The 22,446-nt window shown below is 40.1% G+C and overlaps 1 protein-coding gene across 3 annotated transcripts; it reads right to left on the bottom strand.

The window, feature by feature from the left end:
- Positions 1-1,875: 1,875 nt before the first annotated feature.
- get3 (guided entry of tail-anchored proteins factor 3, ATPase) lies at positions 1,876-22,230 on the bottom strand. 3 transcript variants are annotated; one of them, XR_006312333.2, is made up of 8 exons: positions 21,948-22,230; positions 18,305-18,452; positions 16,910-17,058; positions 13,869-14,019; positions 12,432-12,539; positions 11,103-11,303; positions 5,344-9,481; positions 1,876-4,875 (listed from the first exon to the last, which is right to left on the bottom strand). XR_006312333.2 is itself a non-coding variant. In XM_087983388.1 (7 exons), exons 1-7 carry the CDS (start codon positions 22,091-22,093, stop codon positions 4,858-4,860), a joined length of 921 nt encoding a protein of 306 aa, XP_087839514.1. In that variant the 5' UTR covers positions 22,094-22,230; the 3' UTR covers positions 1,876-4,857. The 3 variants fall into 3 exon arrangements, 2 of the variants coding, with proteins under 2 accessions (XP_087839514.1, XP_043550833.2); XM_087983388.1 differs by lacking the exon at positions 5,344-9,481; XM_043694898.2 differs by having other exon boundaries at positions 1,876-9,481.
- Positions 22,231-22,446: the final 216 nt, after the last annotated feature.

The following is a 22,446-nucleotide window of genomic DNA, read 5'->3' on the forward strand; positions in this document are numbered from 1 at the left end:
GTATTGTTTGCCACTAGAGATGCCCTAAACGCATCTACTCAGTTCACTTCTTTTGAGTTAATATTCGGTCATGAAGCGAGAGGCCCTTTGAAATTAATTAAAGAAAAATTGACAGGACCAAAGTCGGAGAGCTCACACTTAGATTATGTATTGGCGTTGAGGGAAGAGACTAAATTGAGTAGGTGAGTTAGCTAAACAGTACCTAAAGAGGGCACAGTGTAGAATGAAGCAGGTGGCAGATTAAAGCTGAGACTCAAGACGTTTTCCGAGGAGATGACGTGTTAGCACTGTTACAAGTGATAACAGATCCCTTCAAAGTCAGGTTTAGTGGATCACTATCAAATTGAGAAAACGGTGAGTCAGGTGAACTATCTAGTAAAGATGCCAGCTGGGAAAAGGTATCGAGTGTGTCATGTGAACATTTTGAAACCGTCTTACACTCAAGAGAAAGAGCTGGAGAAACGGGTGTTAGTTACTGCCCTGCAGAGTGAGGAATCAAATCCAACTGATATGGATTTTGGTGGGCCTCAAAATAGATTAAAAAATGAAGTCGTCCTTGAGGAGTGGGATAGGTCAGTAGGCTGTCTCAGGAGCATAAAACACAATTGAAAGATTTGTTACTCAGTATAAGGACATATGTAAGAATCAGAGGGGGATGACTAATGTTATTGTACATGAAGTAGACTTAGGGAATACTGCTCCAATAAAACAACACCCCAATCAGCTTAATCCTTTCAAAATCAGACAGGTCCAGATGGAGGTGGAGGCCATGCCCGAGGACATTATCGAACCAAGCCAAAGCGAGTGGAGTTTGCCGATCATCTTAGTTCCCAAACTAGATGGGACTCAATGATTCTGCATGGACTATTGGAGGGTCAACGCCGTTACAAAATCGGACTCATATCCAATTCCTAGATTGGAGGACTGTATTGAGAAAGTCAGACAAGCCAGTTACATCACCAAGTTGGACTTAAAAGGTAACTATCAGTAACCACGCATTATCAGAGACAGCAAAAGAAATTTCTGCACTTGTAACCCCAAATAGACTATATCAGTTTAAAGTGACGCCCTTTGAAATGAAGAACGCACCCGCGACATTCCAAAGACTCACGAACAGAGTTGTGGCTGGGTTAACAAACTGTCAGGAGAAAGTGAGGGCTGCAGATGCTGGAGATCAGAGCTGAAAATGTGTTGCTGGAAAAGCGCAGGTCAGGCAACATCCAAGGAACAGGAGAATCGACGTTTTGGGCATAAGCCCTTCTTCAGCCCTTAACAAACTGTGCAGTCTGTTTCGACGATGTAGTAATCTTTATTAAGTCCTGGAATGATCACATGGTACTGTTGGCAGAGCTCTTTGAATGACTACAAGAAGCAAAACTGGTGATAAACTTAAATAAAACTGAATTCGCAAAAGCAGAGGTGACATTCTTGGGACATAACATCGGTCATGGAAGGTTGACCCCACAGTACGCAAAGACGAAGGCCATCAACGAATTTCCGCGAGCAACCTTGAAGAAAGAGGTGTTTTGATTTTTAGGATTCAGCAGATTCTATCAAAAGTTTGCTCCAAACTTCAGCAGTGTAGTGGCGCCGTTAACCAATTTGCTGAAGAAGCACACAAAATTTCAGTAGACAGAACTATGCCCGGAGGCATTCGACCATTTGAAATCAATATTAATCACCAAACCAGTTTTAGCTACACCAAACTTTTCAAAACCTTTTAAAGTCGCCATCGATGCTAGTGATGTTGGAGTTGGAGCTGTACTCCTACAGGAAAATGAGGATGGGATTGAACTGCCAGTTGGTTACTTTTTGAAGATCAATATCCACCAGAGGAAATACTCGCTGATCGAAAAAGAATGATTGAGTTTGGTACTGGGCTTACAATATTTTAATGTGTATGTCACAAACAACGTGTCGGAGACAGTTGCGTACATGGATTACAATCCTCTTACATTCTTAGAATGCTTTAAGGACAAGAACATGAGACTATTTTGCTCGAATCTTATGTTACAGATTTTTAATTTAAAAATTATACATGTTGCAGGTCGTAAGAACATAATTGTAGATTTAACTGAAAATTTAGATGAGCTTTGTATTTATTTAATTATTTATTTATACACACATATACATACATACACACACAGAGGTATATGGGAAGAAGTTGAACTTATTAAAGTTATCTGTATCTTAATGTGTTTAAAGAATAGAAAGAAAAATGAAGCCATCTTTTCATTATGATGGCTCATTTTTTTTCTTAAGGGGTTGGTGTTATGAAGATGTAGAAGTGTACTGCACTTTTAAGAGTGTGAAGGACTTGGCAAGCACACACAGTGCTGGAGAATTCACAAAGTAACATTTGGTTCAGAACAGATAGCACTGGCTGAGTTGCTAGGAGACAAAAAACAAATTTGAATTTGGCCAATTAGCTTAAACTATACCAGGAAAATTACCAAATTCCAGTCAAGTTTGAATTAAGTATATTGGCAATCTTAAAAGCCCATGATGCTTTGGGGGGTATAAGACCAGAAAAAATTGAACAGTTGGGAGGAGAGCTGCCAAGCCAGCATCTACAAAATACCCAGAGATTAGCTCTCTTAAAGTTACCTCTATTGATCAGTAACCTATGAAGCAGAACCCCCAAGAATAAAAGACTACAAAAATACAGAGAAGAACCAAAAGCTGCTTGGTTTTGATATAAGTAGTTTTGTTGCATAAATCTTATCGGGAGTTTTATTGGACTAGTATTGTCGAAGGGGAAGGTGAAAAGTAGGTTAGAAGAAAGAGCTACAAATAGTTGTTAGTTAATCTCGGTTATACTTTAAGAAATAACGTTGTTAATTTTTACTCTAAATAGTTCTTGGCCTCTCAAATTTTCACAGATCACTGCATGGGATAACTCTTTTCTTGTGTTGCTGGGTTGAATTAAGCAGGAGAGTTTACCCAGTGGTCGTAACAGCAGCCAATTTGCCAACAGCAGGCTCTCACAAGCAGCTATGTGGTAAATATTGGTTGACGATTTCACTATGTTTAGTACCATTCACAAAAGATACCAAAGCAGCCTATCTCCAAATGCAACAAGACCCGGTCAATACCCAGGCTTTGGCTCTCAAGGGACAAGTAACATTTGCACCACACAAATACCTGGCAATGACCATCTTTCTGGACAGAATCTAACCATCTCCCCTTTATATTAAACAGTATTACTGTCACGGATTCTCCCATTATTGACTGGAAAATGGAACGACACCAGTCATATAAATATTATATGGCCACAAAATCAGGACAGAGTGTGTCAGAAATGTTCCTGCAGGGGGATTGTGGTTTTAAACTTGAGGTGGTGGTTTTTGGTACTCCAGTTACCATTGTTAAAAGATTTTTAGATTTTTTGCTTCCTCGGGTTTGTTGTGAAGCGTGCAATATAACTAAGCTCTGTCAGAAATTCATCACAAACAAGAGAACAATAAACAAATTTAGTGTTAAAGGCTTTACTGAATACACCTTGCAATAAGTTGTTAATTACGGTTTCTTTTTAATTCCAACATTCGGACAATTAAAAAGCAAATTCGTAAGCAAAAAAAAAGACATTTTTGGATAAATTTTGACTGTTATGGGATATTTTGTTTTGAAAGGAAGTGCCTGAGGTAGTGACTGCTCAGCACTCACTGAATGCCCTGCATTCTACTGAAATTTCAACTTCATAATGGCAACTGTGACAAGATTATTTATTATTAAAATGTTAGACTTCTGTGGATTCTTTTGGGAATAGTCAGTGATCAGAAGCTGCAGAGTTTATTTTAATCACTGCAGGGAAAGTGTGAATTTGTGTTTGCGAAGAGAAAAGGTTGAACCAATCAGAAGGTTTTGGATTCAAGCCCCACCTACAGAATTGAGCACATCATCTGATACTTCCAGCATGGTTCTGAATTATCAAAAATGTGGGTGGATAGACAGGATATCTAAACTGTGACTCTTGTTTTCTAATTTATTCATGGGATGTGGGTGTCACTGGCAGAGCCAGCATTTATTGCTCATCTTTAGTTGCCTTAGTTGAAGTGTATGATGATGGAATGAGGAGGAATAAGGAAGTTAGAATCAGAAACCCTACAGTGTGAAGAGAGGCCATTTGCCCCAGTGTGCACTGACCCTCTGAAGAGCATCCCATTCAGACTACGCTATCCCCATAAACCGGCATTGACCATGGCCAATCCACCTAGCCTGCACACCTTTGGTAGGTGGAAGAAAACCAGAGCTCCCGAAGGTAACCTACACAAACTCCATACAGTCACCCAAAGTTGGAATTAAACCCAGATCTCTGGTGCTGTGAGGCAGCGGTGCCACCCACTCCACATCTCCAGCTGTCTTGGGTAATATGTTAAAGAATACCAATTATCACTACTAAAAAGAGATTACCTCACCAGTGACAAGCAATACTTTTTCATTAAGTGAGTGATTCAAATCTGGAATTAACTGCCTGAAAATATGATGGAGGCAAGTTCAATTGAGACATTCAGGTGGGAATTGGATTACTATCTGAAAAGGAAGAATGCAAGTAGTGTGGGGAGAAAATGGGCATGGCACTGTGAGCTATTATTTCTGAGCCAGCAGAGACACTACTGGCCTCCAATTAGACATTAAAACCTAAATCTGTAACTTATGCAGTACCTACAATGGCAGCGATTATTGGGTGTTATTCATCTCAGTCCATCATTTCTGCAAGAGTTCCTCAGGGTAGTGTCCCTAGGTCCAACCATCTTCAGCTGCTTCATGAATAAACTTTCCTCCGTGAAAGGTCTGAAGTGGGGATGCTCATTATGCAACCATTATTGTTCTGCACCATTCGTGACTCCTCAGATATTAAAGCCATCTGTCAATCTATATAGCAAGATGTGGACAATATTCAGACTTGAGGTGGTAAGTGACAAGTAACATACACACAAATGTCAGGCAATGACCATCTCTAATAACAGAGAAACAAATTATTTTTCCATAACCTTCAATGGCACTATGTCACTAATTACCCCACGATCAACATCCTGGAGGTTACTATTGAGCAGAAACTGAAATGGACCAGCCATATAAACACTGTGGCTACAAAAGTAGCTCACAGGCTAAAGGTTCTGTGGTACTTCTAACTCCCTAGAGATTGTCCACTATTTGCAAGGCACAAATCAGGAGTATGATAACATAATTGCCTTGATGTGTGCAACTTCAACAACACACAAATACAAAACCATCCAGTAAAAAGTAGCCTATTTGACTGGCATCCCATCCAACATGGTCATTATCCATTCCTATCAGCACCAATGCACAGAGGGCAGCAGTGTATCTGTAGTAACTCACCAATGCTTCAATGACAGCATCTTCCAAATCCATGACTCCTACCATCTGGAGGGTCAAGGGCACCTCTAAGTCATACAACATCCCGACTTGGATCTAAATCTTTGTTCCTTCTCTGTCGCTGGGTCAAAGTTGTGGAAATGTACTTGTAGTCCAACATATCGACTATAGCATTTCAAGAAGGCAGCTCACCATTACATTCTCCACAGCAATTAAGGATTGCGCAGAAATGCTGATTTACCCAGCATGTACATGCAGGAATTAACAACAGGATCCCAAATATTCAGGGGCAACAATGGTGAGGGGCAACAATTACCTTTGTGGTTTCAGCAAGTATATTCACATTAGATCTGAGCATGGTGGGTCCCAATCTATGACCTGCACTAAATTGTTTATTTGTTCATTGGACACAGGTGTCACTGACTAGGCTAACATTTAGTGCTTAATTATCCTAGAGAAAGTGGTGGTGAGCTACTATCTTGAAATGCTACCATTCTTGAGATGTAGGTATACACACAGCGCTGTAAATCCATTTGCAATGGTCAGTGGATTAGTAGTCAACAGAAACTGAATTGCTGAAGCAGAATTGATTTAAAAGCTTGGTAAAAAGTGGAACACCCTACTAAAACTAGAGGTGGAAGCACAATCTGAGGATTATGAAACAGATGTTTTAGATTTAGAAATTCGGAAGGCCACAGTCAGGAATGGAGAAAGAGCGCTAAGATGGAAATCAAATTTGATAATTTTCAGGGGATTAATAATAGGTATCTTTAACCAAACTGTTGTCTTCCATGCTGTAAAATTCTGTAACGCTGCTTATGTCTAGCATAACATCCAGTCACCACCTTTGATTGAGAAGATTAGTAGCTCAGGTTGATAGTAAGTAAATTAGCTCGCTGAGCTTGAATAGAGAGGCGCTTCACCAGAGACTCTCACTGATGTTACCTAGTATGGTGACGAAACATCTGAAAACAAGCTCAGCGAGCTAAGTTAAATATTTACCTTTGATTGAGTTTGTATGACTTCCCACAGAGGCAGATGCAAATGGAAAATGTGGTGATCCTTTCTTTCAGGAGACAGGCTTGGTCCAATAATGGAAGATTCTGATTTGCAACTGCTATGTTTGGCCTATGCCAGTAAAGGTGAGCAACTTCAAAACATTAGAAACCAAGGAATCATCACTGCTCCCACATTCTTCTGTGAACTGTAATGGTTGCTCTCAGAAGCGTCTCTAATACACAATATAACAAACCAAGTTGCAAGCTCCAAGTGCCCTTCTTGCATTTTTTTTTTTAAAAACACAGTAGCCTGAAATAATTATATATTTCAAGAGTTTTAATTCATTTAGTCCCCATCTCCATCCCAGAAATTATTGTAAACAATACAATACTTAAAGTTTGCCCTTGTACAATTTAAACTGAACTCAAACAATATTAATAGCAATTAGTGTTACTACTTTAAAAAGATAACTTTTCTCTATAATTTTCTTTCTTCTGCTGATAGTTAGGGTCTGGTCATACAGTCAGTTACTTCCAGTATCTTGCCCTTATCACTGCTTTTTGCAGTGTCACAAGCTATCAATTCACTGAGGTACATTCTGCTCACTCGTCACCCACAAATGTGTATCTTCCAACCATGCTCAGACACCCTACAAACAGTTCAGGAGTAGGAATCCCAGGTAAATTTCTCTTTACCAGCCCTACCTTCAGATGCCAAATGTTGGACCACCTCCCTTAAATGGGATGGATTCTGTCTAGTCAATATAGATTGGGAATTATTGACATATACTACTCAGCCACATGGCATCCATTTGGAATCAAATGAGCTATTGGAGGCCACCAAAAAGGTCACTCTGCAGAAAAGCACTTTGGGGATGGGCTTTAAATTAAAATATAAGATTAATTTAAATTCTATGAGTTATCTTTGTTGTTTGCTAGCAGGTTGTTTTTCTTATCTAAAAAAAAGCATTCCGGGTTATGTATTCTTCCCTCCATCTCTCTGCCCATCTTTCTTGAATGAGAGTTGGTTAGTTAAAACTCGAGGAACTGTCTGTTTAGTCAATGGGAAGTGTCTGTTGCAGAGTAGATAATTGTCTAAAGTGAACAGAAAGCAGGGGATGATTGCCCTAGTCCTTTTAAATAAGCTTGTCTTTCCCACAGTTTCCCGAACATTAAAACACAAATTCGATCTATTGTACCATTTGGGAAGCACTCTTTTCAGAACACTGACTGGAGCAGAGTGGACCTGTAATTCAACATGCAGTCCTCGATGTGGGAGGGAAATAAAACACACACTATTTGCAGTCACCAAGTGGTGTATGGCATCTGTAGTATTTAGTCTGCATTTTGACTTCAACGACAGTCTCAGAATTATGCATTCAAGACAACTCATCACAGTCTTCACAAACTATTAAAAAACAATTGCAGTACTTGTGTGTGGTGAAACCACCATGAATAATTAGGTATTTATTGAATTTCTTCCCCCACATTATAAATGCCCCCATTCAAATAAAAGGTGTTGATTGTCAGATGGACACCATGCGCAGTTTAGACAGCCTTCTGTACTAAGTGGGCACTTTCAGGTGTCAGGCCAACAAGCAATTTCCAAATACTCATCAGCCCAGGAGAATACAGACAAGGACAAGCAGCAGGAACCATAGCTAGTCTTGTCAACTCCTGCCCTGGCAAACGTCACCACTTTGACCTCTGTACTTTGCCCACCATTTGATCTTCCTGCTCCATAATGGCTCATTATGTTAAACTAGGTGAGCCATTTAACAGATGCAAAGATTCAGTCAGAAAGTATAAACAGTCCAATCCCACTCCTCACCCCAAATTCAGAGAAGAGGCTCCAGACCAACTCCCATCTGGTCCAGAGTCTGACCATGAACAGTGTTAAAAAAAACAACGGCTACAAGGGAATCTGCAAACAGACCATGCAACAAAAGGGACAGGTTTCAAAAATACCAAGTGTGCATAGGTTCTTCATAGCCCATTCTCTTCATAAAGATATTTTCCAAATTGGAAAAAGATCCCATAAAGCACGGAGCGCATTCAAAGCAGCATATCAACACAGGTAAACTCTTATGTAAGTGTTAAATCAAATCTGATGCCTGACAACACCAGAACAAGCAATGCCAGATAAGTTTTTAAACCTAATGCACCGTTTTAAGTATTTTGTCAGTGGTCAGGATGAGAGTAGCTTTCTCATATAACCCATGTTCTGAAAGAGACAGAAGATGTATTTGGTGTGCTCACCTAATGGATAGGTGAGTGAAATAAGGAAGACTCTAAAGAAACACTTGTAGGATATATGAAATGTTAAATTGGTCTCAAAAATGTGAACTTATTGCCTAATATTGGGCAGCTGGCTCCCATTCACATAAATAATTAACAACTTCAATTGCTGCTGAGATGAAACCTGGAGTTATGAGAGTAGCTTGCTTGTGTCAAAGTGTTTAATGAGCCAGTTTCGTAACACTATTTTTAGGTAGCAGCATCTGTGGAAAGGAATGGGGCAGAGGTGGGGAGTAGGAAAGGGGTCACTGTTGCTTCCTAATATAATCGTTGCTCCTATAGTATCACTTCCATTTTGAGGTGTTCAACTGGAGAAGCAGCAACCGCAACTGAACCACTACTGGAAGGAGGATTACAGAAAATGCATTGAGTCCTCAAGACTATAGGGTCACGTGAGAGAGGACAGAAAATCATTAAGAGGAGGGGAAGAGTTTGAAGCTCAAAAGCCATTTTCTTTTAAAGTGGTTAATCACAGAATAAAGCTGTAGATACATAATGCTCTATTCTACAACTTTGACACAACGTCTTGAGATCACATATAGGCAATGCAAAATCACCTCCTTAAAAGTTACAATAACCAGAAATCAAAAATTGATCAAAAACAATAAATAACATCCAGGCATCCCCTCCCCAACTCCTTCCTACAAACAGTGTTAATAAATTACAAATCTTGGATCTCTTTGCCTCAGTTTTGAAACGGAATGAGGGAAGTCTGTTCATTTACTAGGTGCCTTGTAGGGCTCAAGCAGGAGTTTAGAGAAAGTATTGACTTTGTCAGTGCCCCTGACTTCATGAGGTAACAATGGGAGCTTCACAATGTGAAAATCTTCATACAAATCCTCCATCTGAAAGAAAAACAGACAGACAAGCTAAAGTAATCTTATTCACAAAAAGAGCACTTGAGGTGCAAATGATGAGCTACCCCTTAGCGGGAAAATTGGATATGCGCTCGCCAGGTGAGCAATAGTTACTGAGAAACTATTATAAATTCATAAGAAGAAAACACAATTACTGTTCTCTCTCAGCTGTGCAGCCGCTCAGAAACCAGAAAGCCTCCATGCAGACCGCAAACATGTCGGTGCCTTTAAGTTACCTTACACATATAGGAGGAGAAAGTGAGGACTGCAGATGCTGGAGATCAGAGCTGAAAATGTCTTGCTGGAAAAGCGCAGCAGGTCAGGCAGCATCCAAGGAACAGGAGAATCGACGTTTCGGGCATAAGCCCTTCTTCAGGAATGAGGAAAGACTTCCTGAAGACATTCCTGAAGAAGGGCTTATGCCCGAAATGTCGATTCTCCTGTTCCTTGGATGCTGCCTGACCTGCTGCGCTTTTCCAGCAACACATTTTCAGCACCTTACACATATAGCCATGCAAAAAAATTTAAAGAGACCACATTCTGACACAAATCACCCACAATCTCAAAACAAGTCTGAGGAACCACCTTCAAAGATCTTGGGGCATTTGTTTGCAACAGATGGGTGAGGTAACTTGAAACTCCTTCTCTGAGTTATTTGAAATTTTCAAAAGGGATTTTGAAAGCAAGGACATCAGATGAATAGGTCAAAGAAGGGATTAATAGAGTTGAACTACAAAACAGCTACAATCTGACTAAATAATCAAACACACTGAAGAAACTGAACAGCCAACTCCTTTTTCTAAAAAGTATTTGATGTGGGTAGTGTTGGCAAGCCCAGGATTTATTGCTCATCCCTGATGGCCTTGATCTGAATACAAGGAAGAGCCATCTACATTTCTGCATCTCAAGGCACATGTAGACCAAACCAGATAAGAATAGCAGATTTCCTTAAGTGAACAAGGTGCTTTATTAAAAACTGCTGATAACTTTCATGATCACCATTACAGACACCAGCTTTCTATTCCAAATTTATTAATGAATCGGTTTGTTAATCTCACCAGCAACAGTGGTGGGATCTGAACCCATGGCATCAAAACATTCAAATAAGAGGGTCACAGAACTCAAAACATGAACTTTGCTTTGTCTCCATACATGCAATCAGACCTGCTGAGCTTCTCCAGCAATTTCTGTTTTTGCCCTCAAGACATTAGCCTGAACCTGTGAATTACTACTGACATGATCATGAATGGTTCCTTGAAGCGGTGTGCTTGGACAGCTACTCAGAGGGTCTGGCACACATCCAGTGTGAGGAATCAATGACTTTCAGTTCCAGAAATCGCTGGCATGCACTGACCTTGGAGGTGCAGACAGCAGCAGTGAAAATTAGAAAGGAACATAGGAAGATGCTGGCATAGCGGTAAGCTAACATTAGTGTTCCTATCTCTTAATTTCAAATGGATAATCCAAAATGAGCTCAAACCCAGAGTGCATTAAACAAATAGCTGATCCAATTCAAGCCTGAGGCTAATATTGCTGGTCATATGGTGCTGGTCACATTTTCTGTGCAAAATACAAACAAAATAGAAAGTTTATGCCATTATAACATTACCTGGTCTAGATATTTGGATTGGATTTTGTGTCGAGCCTCACACATCTTACATGGTTTCTCCCCAGGGTCTGGAAATACTAGCTGGTTTACTATTATGTTGTGGCTGTCAATCTTACACTTGGCCAACTCTTGAATTAGTCGTTCAGTCTCATATAAGGACAGAAACTCAGCAATGCAAACACAGATGAAGGTGGTCTGTTCCTGTGAAAAGGCCAGAAAACAGATTTAGTAGATAACTGTCATCTTGGAACTCATCCAACAGTGGCAACTGCAGCAAAAACGTCAGCTTTGATTTCACACTTCCTTTCACTTTGTCCTAACTTTCTCCAGTATTCCTCTTGTTGTCTCATTCAGTAGCAAAAGTATCCATGACTCAAGGTGGCTATGGCTCCATACCAGGATTTCAGAACAGCCTTTGCTTCTGTGCAGTACTGGGAGACTTTTGCACCATCAGAAGTGATTGCCTCCCAGAATGATAAATTTAAAGCACAAATTAGCAATTCATTCAATTTGTCCAGGTAATGCCAATTATTAGAATATCGCTGCTTTGGAGGTATACAGGGGAACCTCGATTATCCAAATGTGATGGCAGGCACTATTTCGCTCGAATAATCAATTATTCAGTTAATCGATTAAATGCCTTTCCTCTGGGGTTCGGAGCTTTTTAAAAGTCTGCTCCCCGTTCATGAGACTGCAAAAGCACAAAAAGCCCCGCTGCTCCCTCCTCCTCCCCCCGGGGCAGCTGGACTGGACTGGACACCCAACAGTAAGACTGCTGCAGTTGCCTTTGTAGAGTAAGTCTCCAAATTGCGCGCACACACACACCTTTTTGACAGGTTCCACCTTTGCCCTGTACAGGACAATGTTGGAGAGATTATCTGGGGAAGGGGGGTTTAAGAGTACACCCCTGTGTAGGACTCGGGGGGGGGGGGGGGGGGGGGGCAGAGAGAGCGAGAGCGGTCAGTCAGTCATTTGGAGACGATGCCTGTTTAATCGCGATCAGTGTTGGAAACGCATCATTAATGTAATGTTTCCATCGGGACCTCTAGATCTCCTTCGGATAATCCGATTTTTGGATAATTGGTATTCGGATAATCGAGGTTCCTCTGTAGTACTGGACCAGCAATCCAGAGTTCACAAATTCCAGAATCGGTGGACTAGCATGAGATTCATTGAAAAGAAAAGAGGGTTCAGTGACTGCTATGATCTTTCACACTACAGTTTAATCTCAATACTCCCAAGTCAATGCCAACTTCAGTTAAACCATTAATCCTCATGTCAGTACTGGTCTTTAGACAAAGGGGAACAAAAAAATTAAGTGATAATTACCGGGTCTTTAAACTGTTCACTGACTGAACGAATGACAGGTAAGGTTTCTTCTAGCTTTGAAGCAAGTTGATCTGCATTCATGTCACCGAGTCCAAGCATACTGCACATCTGAAATGTTAGCAATGATTAAATAAATACAGTTTGACCGCACAACCAGTAGAAAGATGACACAGACCGACCAATTATTTAAAGTTAAATGTTTGCGGAACATCTCAGTCATTTTTTTTTTAATTTAAAAGGTCAATGCACTTATATGGAAAGTACCTTAGTTCATTCTATTCCAAAACTACATGCTTTAACATTAAAATGCTAATAATCCAAATGCACACTATGTATGGAAGACCTATGAACAATATGAAGATTTATCACACCAGTGATTCACCAACATGCATATCAAGACTTTCCATATGTAGCAATTGCACAGCTTAACTGGAATAGACTGGCTGTTTGTCAACTGGGAGAAGACCTAACCCACCTGCTGTATAATGGAGTATCCCCTGTTTAGGTTGTGCAATTTAGAAGAGCAATATACAACTTGATTGAAGCAGATAGTAACCAGAGGGGTGTTGACAGGATTGATGTGGAAGAGATGTATGCTCTTGTGGGGGAATCTAGAGCTTGGGGTTACCATTTAAAAATAAGCGACTACCAATTTAAAACAGGCACAGGAGAAACTCTCTCAGAGGACCATGAATCTTTGATTCACTCGCCCTCAAAAGGGGGTGAAAGCAGGGTCTTTGAATATCTTTAAGGCAGATTTATATAGATTCTTGAAAAGCATGGGACTGACGGGTTAGGCAGGAATGTGGAGCAACCAGATCTATGTTATCTTATTGAATTGCAGAGCTGGCTCAAAGGGCCAAAGTGTCTATTCCTGCTCCTAATTCCTATGCTCATTTGTCAAACATATGCAGATTTCAAAGCAAAAGCAATGGCCACGTTTTACAGCATGAACACATACAACTTCAAACAAACTTTTGGGCGACCCCGTAATCAAACAGTGCCTCAGGGACTGATTTGAAATTATGCTTAAAATACATAAACAATGAATAAATGTTGCTCTATTTCCTTCCTTCTGATCTTATTCCTTTCTTTGTGCTTTACCACTTCCACTTGTGCAGTAACCTCCTATTATTTTGAAGTGGCAGTTCCCGACATGTAAACATGAAGTAATTGTTGGTAGGCTATTTGATCATAGGAAAAATATTCTACACTTGCAAGCATTACAATGTTGCCAACACTGGATAGCACAAGGAGTAGAAATGCTGTCCAATTTTACTTTCAATCTCTTCTTAGTCCATTGGCATTCAAAAGTACTACAAAAGGCACATTTTGCACCACTGACAGAGCAATTAGAATCTCAATCTTAGCACCAATTTACTGTTAATATATTGTCTAAACTTTTCCAGAGCAAATTAAGTAATTGGCTTATGCTACCTGGGAGATGAAAGGGCTGATCTGGTTTTTAATTTGCATCAGTCGCCCAAGTCCCCTCTCAACGATAGTCGGAAAGTTCAGAAGTCGTAACGTATGCCCTGTTGGTGCTGTGTCAAACACTACTACTGAGAAATTCATGCCTTTCACCAACCTGTAAAACACAATTTAACAAAAGGATATTAAAAACTACCTACAACAAATGCATTCTTGGAACCTTGTTCCCCTGCAAACCAGTGCCCACCAATTTTATATGCTTGAACAACTTAATTTGACAGAGGTTTTGGAACCTCACCAATATTAGAATTCCATAAAAGCATGTTTTTAAAGAGCATCAACACGTGAAGACTCAATGTTGCAATGCTTAAGTTTGTATCAAGCACTTTACATAAATTACATATGAACCAGGCAAATGGGATTAGTTTAGTTTGGGAAACTTGGTTGGCATGGATGAGTTGGACTGAAGGGTCTGTTTCCATGCTGTTTGACTCTATTAGTGTAGATCAACAAGCAAGTAAAGCCACAATAATTCACTGTGTCACTGATAGGCAAGAATGTTGAGAATGGGATCTTAATTGATGTAATATTACATTATGATTATACATCTTTTAAATTTTTCATAGAGGCTGTGACCTGGATCTATTAAAATAAATAATGGGTCGGAGATTCAGTGTGCAATAGGATTTACTTTCTACTGTTTCACTTTGCAATCAGATCAGCAAGTACCTCAGTATTAAAACCCCTACGCCAAACAATGCATTTTCAAATTAGATTTGGATTAATTCAGATCCTCCAAATATAAAAATTATTAAAAAGGTAATATTTTCAAATCCATCAAAGTATAGATTTCACAACTGGTAAGAGTTTGAAACATTACATAAATTTATTGTGCAGAAACAGGTTATTCATCCCAAGTGGTATTTATATTCAACATGAATCCCCTCCCAACATCTAACGCTTTCAGCATAACCCTTTTTCCCTGTCTCGCAAGCTTCTATTCCTTAAAGCTTTCCCAAAAATCACAACTGCTCCATGAGATAATGAGTCCAGATTGTAACTACTCTCTAGGTAAGGATATTATCTTAGCTATGTTGTCACAGTTATCTCATACAGTCTCCCAATCACTCCCACGAGCCATCTTAAACAGTTCCAAGGTTTTCTTCTCCATTACTTGATTAGGAAATCCATTTCAATCATTAATCACTCCCGAAGGTCTTCTTGACAACAGCTTCTGCTAATGTGCTCCCAATACACCAATGGGCAAACTGCATAGGAACCTTTTAAATTCCCACAAAGATTTTACCATATCCAATGAGATTATTCTATAATTATTGCAGTTCATCAGGCTCAAAAGCATTCACAAGGGACAAAAGATAAATGTAGCAGTTCCACCTCAGTTCTGCTTGAAAGCCAGGGTGCAGGTTCTCCATGCTGGGCCCAATCAAAGCTACATGGGGAAGTCATGTACACTAATCAACTTCACCTTTCAAAAATAAAAAACACTAAACATATCATATGGATTATATGTTACAGATTTAAACAAGACTAGAGAGCCTAGAATTAAAGAATAGGTGCAGCATAGGAGGCAGCAATTCAGCCTATCATGTCTGTACTGGCTTTCTGAAATGATGCACTTATTGCCATTTCCAACCTTTCGCCCCTATACACTCTGTTTTCAGATAATAATCAATTGCATCTTAAAGCCTCGACTCAACAAGCTTTCACTGTGCTCTCAGGCTGTGGATTAACCCCAACCACTCAATCCCAATCGCTTTAAATCTGTGCCTGCCTGTTCTTGCAACACTGCTCTGCGAAAACCAGACAAAGCAACTTTATGGAAATTGTGCAGTTTTATTGCCATTGAACACAGTGATTAATCATAGACATATTAGAAATTAGTAAACAAAGTTGTTTGGCTGACAACCAAGAATCATCCAATCAGACAACGAAGTGTCCGTTGTCTTTCCTATTGGTGCAGCATTTCACAAAGAATACATTTTGATTAAAATAATGCTGTACAACTTTACTTTTGGGTGCAAGTAATTCCTTTAATTTAGATTAAGGGGTGATTTGATGAAAGTACAAAATATAAAATAAAATCGAATAGCAGAAAGAACTGAACTGCCTGATTTGGAGAGTACAGAATGAGGGGGCACAGTTTTATAACTAGAGCCAGACATTTCAGAAATAAAATCATACATACAAAAATGATAGAACACCCTTCTGGAAATAGTAATCAATGCTAGATTAAGTGCTTGTTTAAAAACCAAGACTGATTGATTTTGCTGAAGTGAAAGTATTAAGGGATATGAGGCAAAGGTGCATAAATAACGCTAGCTCACCGAATCGTTACGATCTCACTAAATGGCAGGTCAGGCTTGAGGGGCTAAATGATGCCCTTCTGTTGAAAGCATCAAGTTCCTAGGAGTGACAATAATCAACAACTGCCCTGGTCCTCCACAGCAACACCTCTTCCTCCTCAGGAGACTAAGGAGATTCAGAATTTCCACAAGGAACCTCACCAACATTTACAGATGCGCCATAGAAAGCATTCTGTCCAGATGCATCAGGGCTTGTTACAGCAATTGCTCTGCTGAGGACCGTAAGAACTACAAAAAGTTGTGAACACAGCCTAGACCATCACGAAAGCCAAACTCCCATCCTCGGACTCCATATACACTTCTCGTTGCTGCAGAAAGGTGGCCAACATCATCAAAGACCCCTACCACACCAGTTATACTCTCTTCCAACCTCTACTATCAGTCTCAAACAGAAGATTAAACACACATCCTAACAGGTTCAAGAACAGCTTCTTCCCCACCGTTATTAGACTGCTGAATGGAACTTTCTAATTTCAAACTGAAACGATGATCTTGCTTCCGTGCAGCTCCTGTGCAGTCATAACCTTGTATGCCCCACTCTAAACACCCTTTGATCAATATGTCCTTGCATATTATAATCTGCCTGTACTGCACGCAAAACAGAACTTTCCACAGTACTTAGGCATATGCGACAACAATAAATTCTGTTCCCTCCCACATTACCTCATTACTTCAGCATAGCTCATAGCTTCATCGATGCCAGGGAATGCGCTCATTGCTTCCTGCATCATCTTCTTACCCATGCTCAGCATATTATCTTCCTCAAAAAATTCATCAGGTAATTCCGCCACTCCCAGACTTGGGTCAATTTCCTGCATGAGGAAAGGAAGAAGCCACAACGTTTCTGCATGTTTAATCTTTAAATCCATGCTCCTGCAGGATTTGAAACTACTGAATTTGGCCCTTGTTCATACAGCAGGTAAATGAAAATGTTTTATTCCCAGAATTCTAACCTTATTTTCTCATTCCATTAGCAATCTACCCCTTTGACAGTTGCAATAACTTCCTTTCATTGTTGCATGAAGCAGGAGTAGTTTGAACATAAGGCAATGATCTGAACTTCTTCAGCATTTTTAAACATCAAGAAATACACCAAGGCACTTTATAAAAAAAGATAAGATTTTGACTTGAAAGATAGATTGGGGTAACTGCCATCATCAATAATCTTGTAACTTGCTCACTAACAAGCATTGTGGATTTACCTACACCTGAATTTTAACAGTTCAAGGCAGCAGCTCACCACCACTTTCTGAAGGATAATTAGGGATGGGTAATAAGTTATACTTACATCCCCTAATTAACATATAGAAATATAAATTCTGTTCAGTTTCTTGACTGCAGTTTGCTAGCCTTCTCCAAAATAGTATACTTTGTCTAGCCACATATGTCTAACTGGATCTTGAACATAATTTAATAAAATAAAGCACTGCGGATGTTGGAGATCTGACACAAGCAAAACCAGAAACTGTTGGAGAAATTAGCAGGTCTGACAGCATATGTGGAGAGAAAACAGAGTTAACATTTCGAGTTCTGCCAAGATTTGAAATATTAACTAGGTTTTCTTGGCAAAGGCTATAACAACTGGAAATGGCATATAAATAAGATGAGCTGAACTATTAATGACAAGCAAATACATAGAAATAAGGCCAACACCCCTCAATTGGGAGATTGTAAAGTCACTATTTAAAGCTTAAAGAGAAAATCAGAAAAAAATGTCTACATTAAAAATTCTTATTTTTAAACTCCTCCCAACCTGAAACATCATGTTTATAGGTTTGATGGCTGCAATGTTAAGGATTGCTTCATCAGGCTCATCTCAGCACAGAGCACAAAATATACCAATCTAAACTTCTGCAACAGATTTAACTGCACTCTCATTAGAAATCGCTGCAGAACCTTTTACCATTCCTTGCTGCTACATATGGGATTCCCAATTCCACCAACATTTGTATTATCAGTTATTGACACACCTCACTGTGAGAAGCAAATTATTTGAGCCACATATACAAACATTTAATTTGCATATTTATCTTCTCCGCAGCTTGTATTTTTACTCACCATAGCAAACAGATTATCATAGCCTTTCACTTTTGTTGGTACTTTTGAGAATTTCTGATCAAATGCATCAGAGATGTTATGAGCTGGGTCTGTGGAAATTATCAGCACACTCTCCCGAACATCCGCCAACTGCACAGCCAAACTACAGCTGTTTGGAAAAAAAATTACAAATTAGATGCCACCTTCTGAAACATGACAAGTGGTCAGTAGGGCAAAAATTTGAAAGAGACATTCCCACCTCGACCTTTCTTCTGCCCCCACCCATGGCACATGTAGCTTGCAGTTTGAGACAACACAATACTCAGTGATATGGAAAACAAAATGGAACATGAGAACAGTACAAGTTGCAACGTTCATAAGTGTATTGGATTTGGAGAGATTTTTCTTAACTCCACTGCTGATATTTCTTGAAACCGTACCGTCATGACCTCTAATTCTCGGCCAATGGACTGAGAAGTGGCAGATGGAGTTTAATTCAGATAAATGCGAGGTGCAGCATTTTGGGAAAACAAATCTTAGCAGGACTTATACACTTAATGGAAAGGTCCTAGGGAGTGTTGCTGAACAAAAGAGATCTTGGAGTGCAGGTTCATAGCTCCTTGAAAGTGGAATCGCAGGTAGATAGGATAGTGAAGGCGGCGTTTCGTATGCTTTCCTTTATTGGTCAGAGTATTGAGTACAGGAGTTGGGAGGTCATGTTGCAGCTGTACAGGACATTGGTTAGGCCACTGTTGGAATATTGCGTGCAATTCTGGTCTCCTTCCTATCGGAAAGATGTTGTGAAACTTGAAAGGGTTCAGAAAAGATTTAAAAGGATGTTGCCAGGGTTGAAGGATCTGAGCTACAGGGAGAGGCTGAACAGAATGGGGCTGTTTTCTCTGGAGCGGAGGTTGAGGGGTGACCGTATAGAGGTTTACAAAATTATGAGGGGCATGGATAGGATAAATAGACAAAGTCTTTTTTCATGGGGTCGGAGAGTCCAGAACTAGAGGGCATAGGTTTAGGGTGAGAGGGGAAAGATATAAAAGAGACCAAAGGGGCAATTTTTTCAAGCAGAGGGTGGTACGTGTATGGAATGAGCTACCAGAGGATGTGGAGGAGGCTGGTACGATTGCAACATTTAAGAGGCATTTGGATGGGTATATGAACAGGAAGGGTTTGGAGGGATATGGGCCGGATGCTGGCAGGTGGGACCAGATTGGGTTGGGAGATCTGGTCGGCACGGATGGTTTGGACCGAACGGTCTGTTTCCATGCTGTACATTTCTATGACTCTCTATGGGCAACCTTGAAAAAATGACTATAGTGTCCTTTTATTGTCAAATCACCACACAAAAGATGAAACCGGTATTCCTTAAAGCTGGTCACATCCTTCTGTAGGACAAACACTAAAGTCTACTTTTACACAACCCCATAAATTTCTTTCAGAAGTATACTATTAATAAAAGAAAGACAAAATTTTTCCAATCCAGATTTGACAGAAACCCCTCTGATAGCAAAATCTGTAAGGATAAAAGTTTTTTTCCAGTAATATGCCCTATTGAATGACATTAAAAAATAATCAATTAAATTTGGTCACAAGTTTCGGCAGTTTGGAAGGCACTTAGAATATTAAGTGCAAGGCGGTACAAGAAAAAGGAATGTAAAAACAGAAAATACTGAAGAAACACAGATCGGACAGAATCTCAGGTGAGAGAAACTGTTAAAATTTGCAACCCAATCGGACTCTTCCACGGAAGAAGGAATTGATCTCAAAACATTGACACCATTCCTTACACCACAAGTGTTACCAGACCTGAATTTCTCCATCACTTCATTTTTCAGAACTCCAACATCCACTGCATTTTACTTTTACAAAAAAAGTATTTTACTGCTATTTTCAAGGGATCCAGAGAGAGCACACCAGGAATACTCAATACAGCTTTGGCATCTGTACCCTTTGAAGGACACACTTGCTTTCAAAGAAGTGAAACTAAGGCTCAACAAACTGATTGCTGATATTTAGGTTGCCACAACTGAATGATTTCATTAGAACAAGCCAGTATTGCTTTTGCATTTAGTGATATGATCTCATTAAAATAGAAAAATTTACTCACACAGGACTCTATGCATTGGATACTGAAGTTGTGCCTCATTAATAGTGAGTGACAAGTATCTACAATGTACTGTCTTAATATGGTGAAGAGAGGTTCAATTAAGACATACAAAAAGGTAATTGGTTACCTAATTAAAAAAAAGGAAGAATGCGCAGGGCTAAAGGACAAAAGGTGGGGGTGGAAGAGGGACACTAATTCAACTAGTGCTTCAGAGAACTAATGTAACCATGATGTGGGAACGATGTCCTTCTATGCTGTGAACATTCTACAATCCTTGGTTGGAAAGTCAAAAACTAGGTAGCATAACCTCACAATAAGGAGGCAACCACTTTAGACAGAGAAAGCTCTTCACTTGTGGGGAACTTGACTTTTGGAATTCAACATGCCTTCAACATGAATATAGTCACCTTGACTATATTCAAAACGGAGATTGACAGATTGTCACACAGTTGAGTCAGCATAGAAGATCAGCCACATTCACTTTGAAAGATTGAGAAAGCACAAAAAGAAAGTGAATGGTCTAAACCTGTTCCCTTTGCTTCATTTTCAATCCGTGATCATAAAAGACATGAAGATAATGCAAGAAAGTGAGACTGATGCAGAAGATCAACTGTAACCTGGTTGAATGGTGGAATAAGTCTGAGGGGAATAGTCTTCTCTAGTTCCTTTTGCCTATGTGAAATGAAAGTTATGCATAGACAGATGTGATGTTGGCAAGTATATTAGAGTCAGAGAGACGTATAGCATGGAAACAGATCCTTCCATCCAAGCCGACCCAGATATCCCGACTAATCTAGTCCCACCAGCCAGCACCTGACCCATATCCCTCCAAACCCTTCCTATTCATATACCCATCCAAATGCCTCTTAAATGTTGCAATTGTACCACTTCCTCTGGCAGCTCATTCCATACCTGCACCACTCTCTGTGTGAAAAGGTTGCCCCTTAGGTCTCTAAAAAAAACCTGAATAATTAAATATTCCAGAGCAGCATATTAAGCCCAACTGTCCAAAGCTCCAATTTAACTGTACACACCACAATGTGTTTGCTGAAGGAGGGTCACTGGATTCAAACCTTTAACTCTACTTCTCTTCACAGATACTACCAGACTTGTTAAGTTTCTTCAACAATTTCTGTTTTTGTTTCAGACCTTCAGCACCCTCAGTTCTCTGCATAGTGCTTCCCTGGCTAATCCTCTGGGATTAACAGAGTTTTGAACCTGTTTCCATGCTTTCTGAATCAATGACTCTATGAAACTTAACTCGGACACCGTGCTGAGGAACACCTGCTGATTTTAAATGTGTCGTGTTAACGTGGCCATTGACTGCACTCATCAGCAGAAAAAAAAGGGAGACCTTCGTAAACACAGTAACAAGTATAATTCATTGGAGTTGGGGCACTCATGGCACAGTGGTAGTATCCCTGCTTACTGAGCCAGGACCCGTGTTCATTTCCCACCTTCTCCAGAGGCAGCTCTTTTTAGGTTAATACAGACAAGGTCTAACATGCTGAAGTTAGTGGGTAAAGGTGGTCTCTCCTCGTTTATTACCTGCACGTGGTTTTGCCCACGCCTCCTTTCCCACCCACAAAGATCCACTTGAGGGACTTCTGCTCGATAATATTGGACAGGGTTGGTTCCAGGGGCTCCACGTCTATGGCATCCTCGAACTCCTCATCCATCGTCGCCGCCGCCATCTCGGAAGGTACCACGTGACCGAGGATTGATAGAGAGAATGAATCACCCGACCTCGAACTTCTCAACTTATTTGTAGTTAATAATTAAAAACACGATCATCTGACGAGCGGGCTATTTTAACGCCATCGAAAGCGGGGTTTTTTCTCACATTCGAGATATTCCGCGCCTCGAAACTCCACGTATTGCCCCCTTCACACCACCTTCCATCTTCGACACTGATTGGTCCAGCGCCGTTTTAGTAAAACGCGTTCAGATTGGTTCGGTACCACATTTCAATCGATATCCTTTTTTAGAACGGGCAGCTGCACGTTCACTGATCATGAAATTTGAAATGTTACGATTCGTGGTCATT

Source organism: Chiloscyllium plagiosum, unplaced genomic scaffold (assembly GCF_037043375.1).
Source record: "Chiloscyllium plagiosum isolate Xiang-an unplaced genomic scaffold, Cpla_swu_hap1 HiC_scaffold_45, whole genome shotgun sequence".
Taxonomy (NCBI): Eukaryota; Metazoa; Chordata; class Chondrichthyes; order Orectolobiformes; family Hemiscylliidae; genus Chiloscyllium; species Chiloscyllium plagiosum.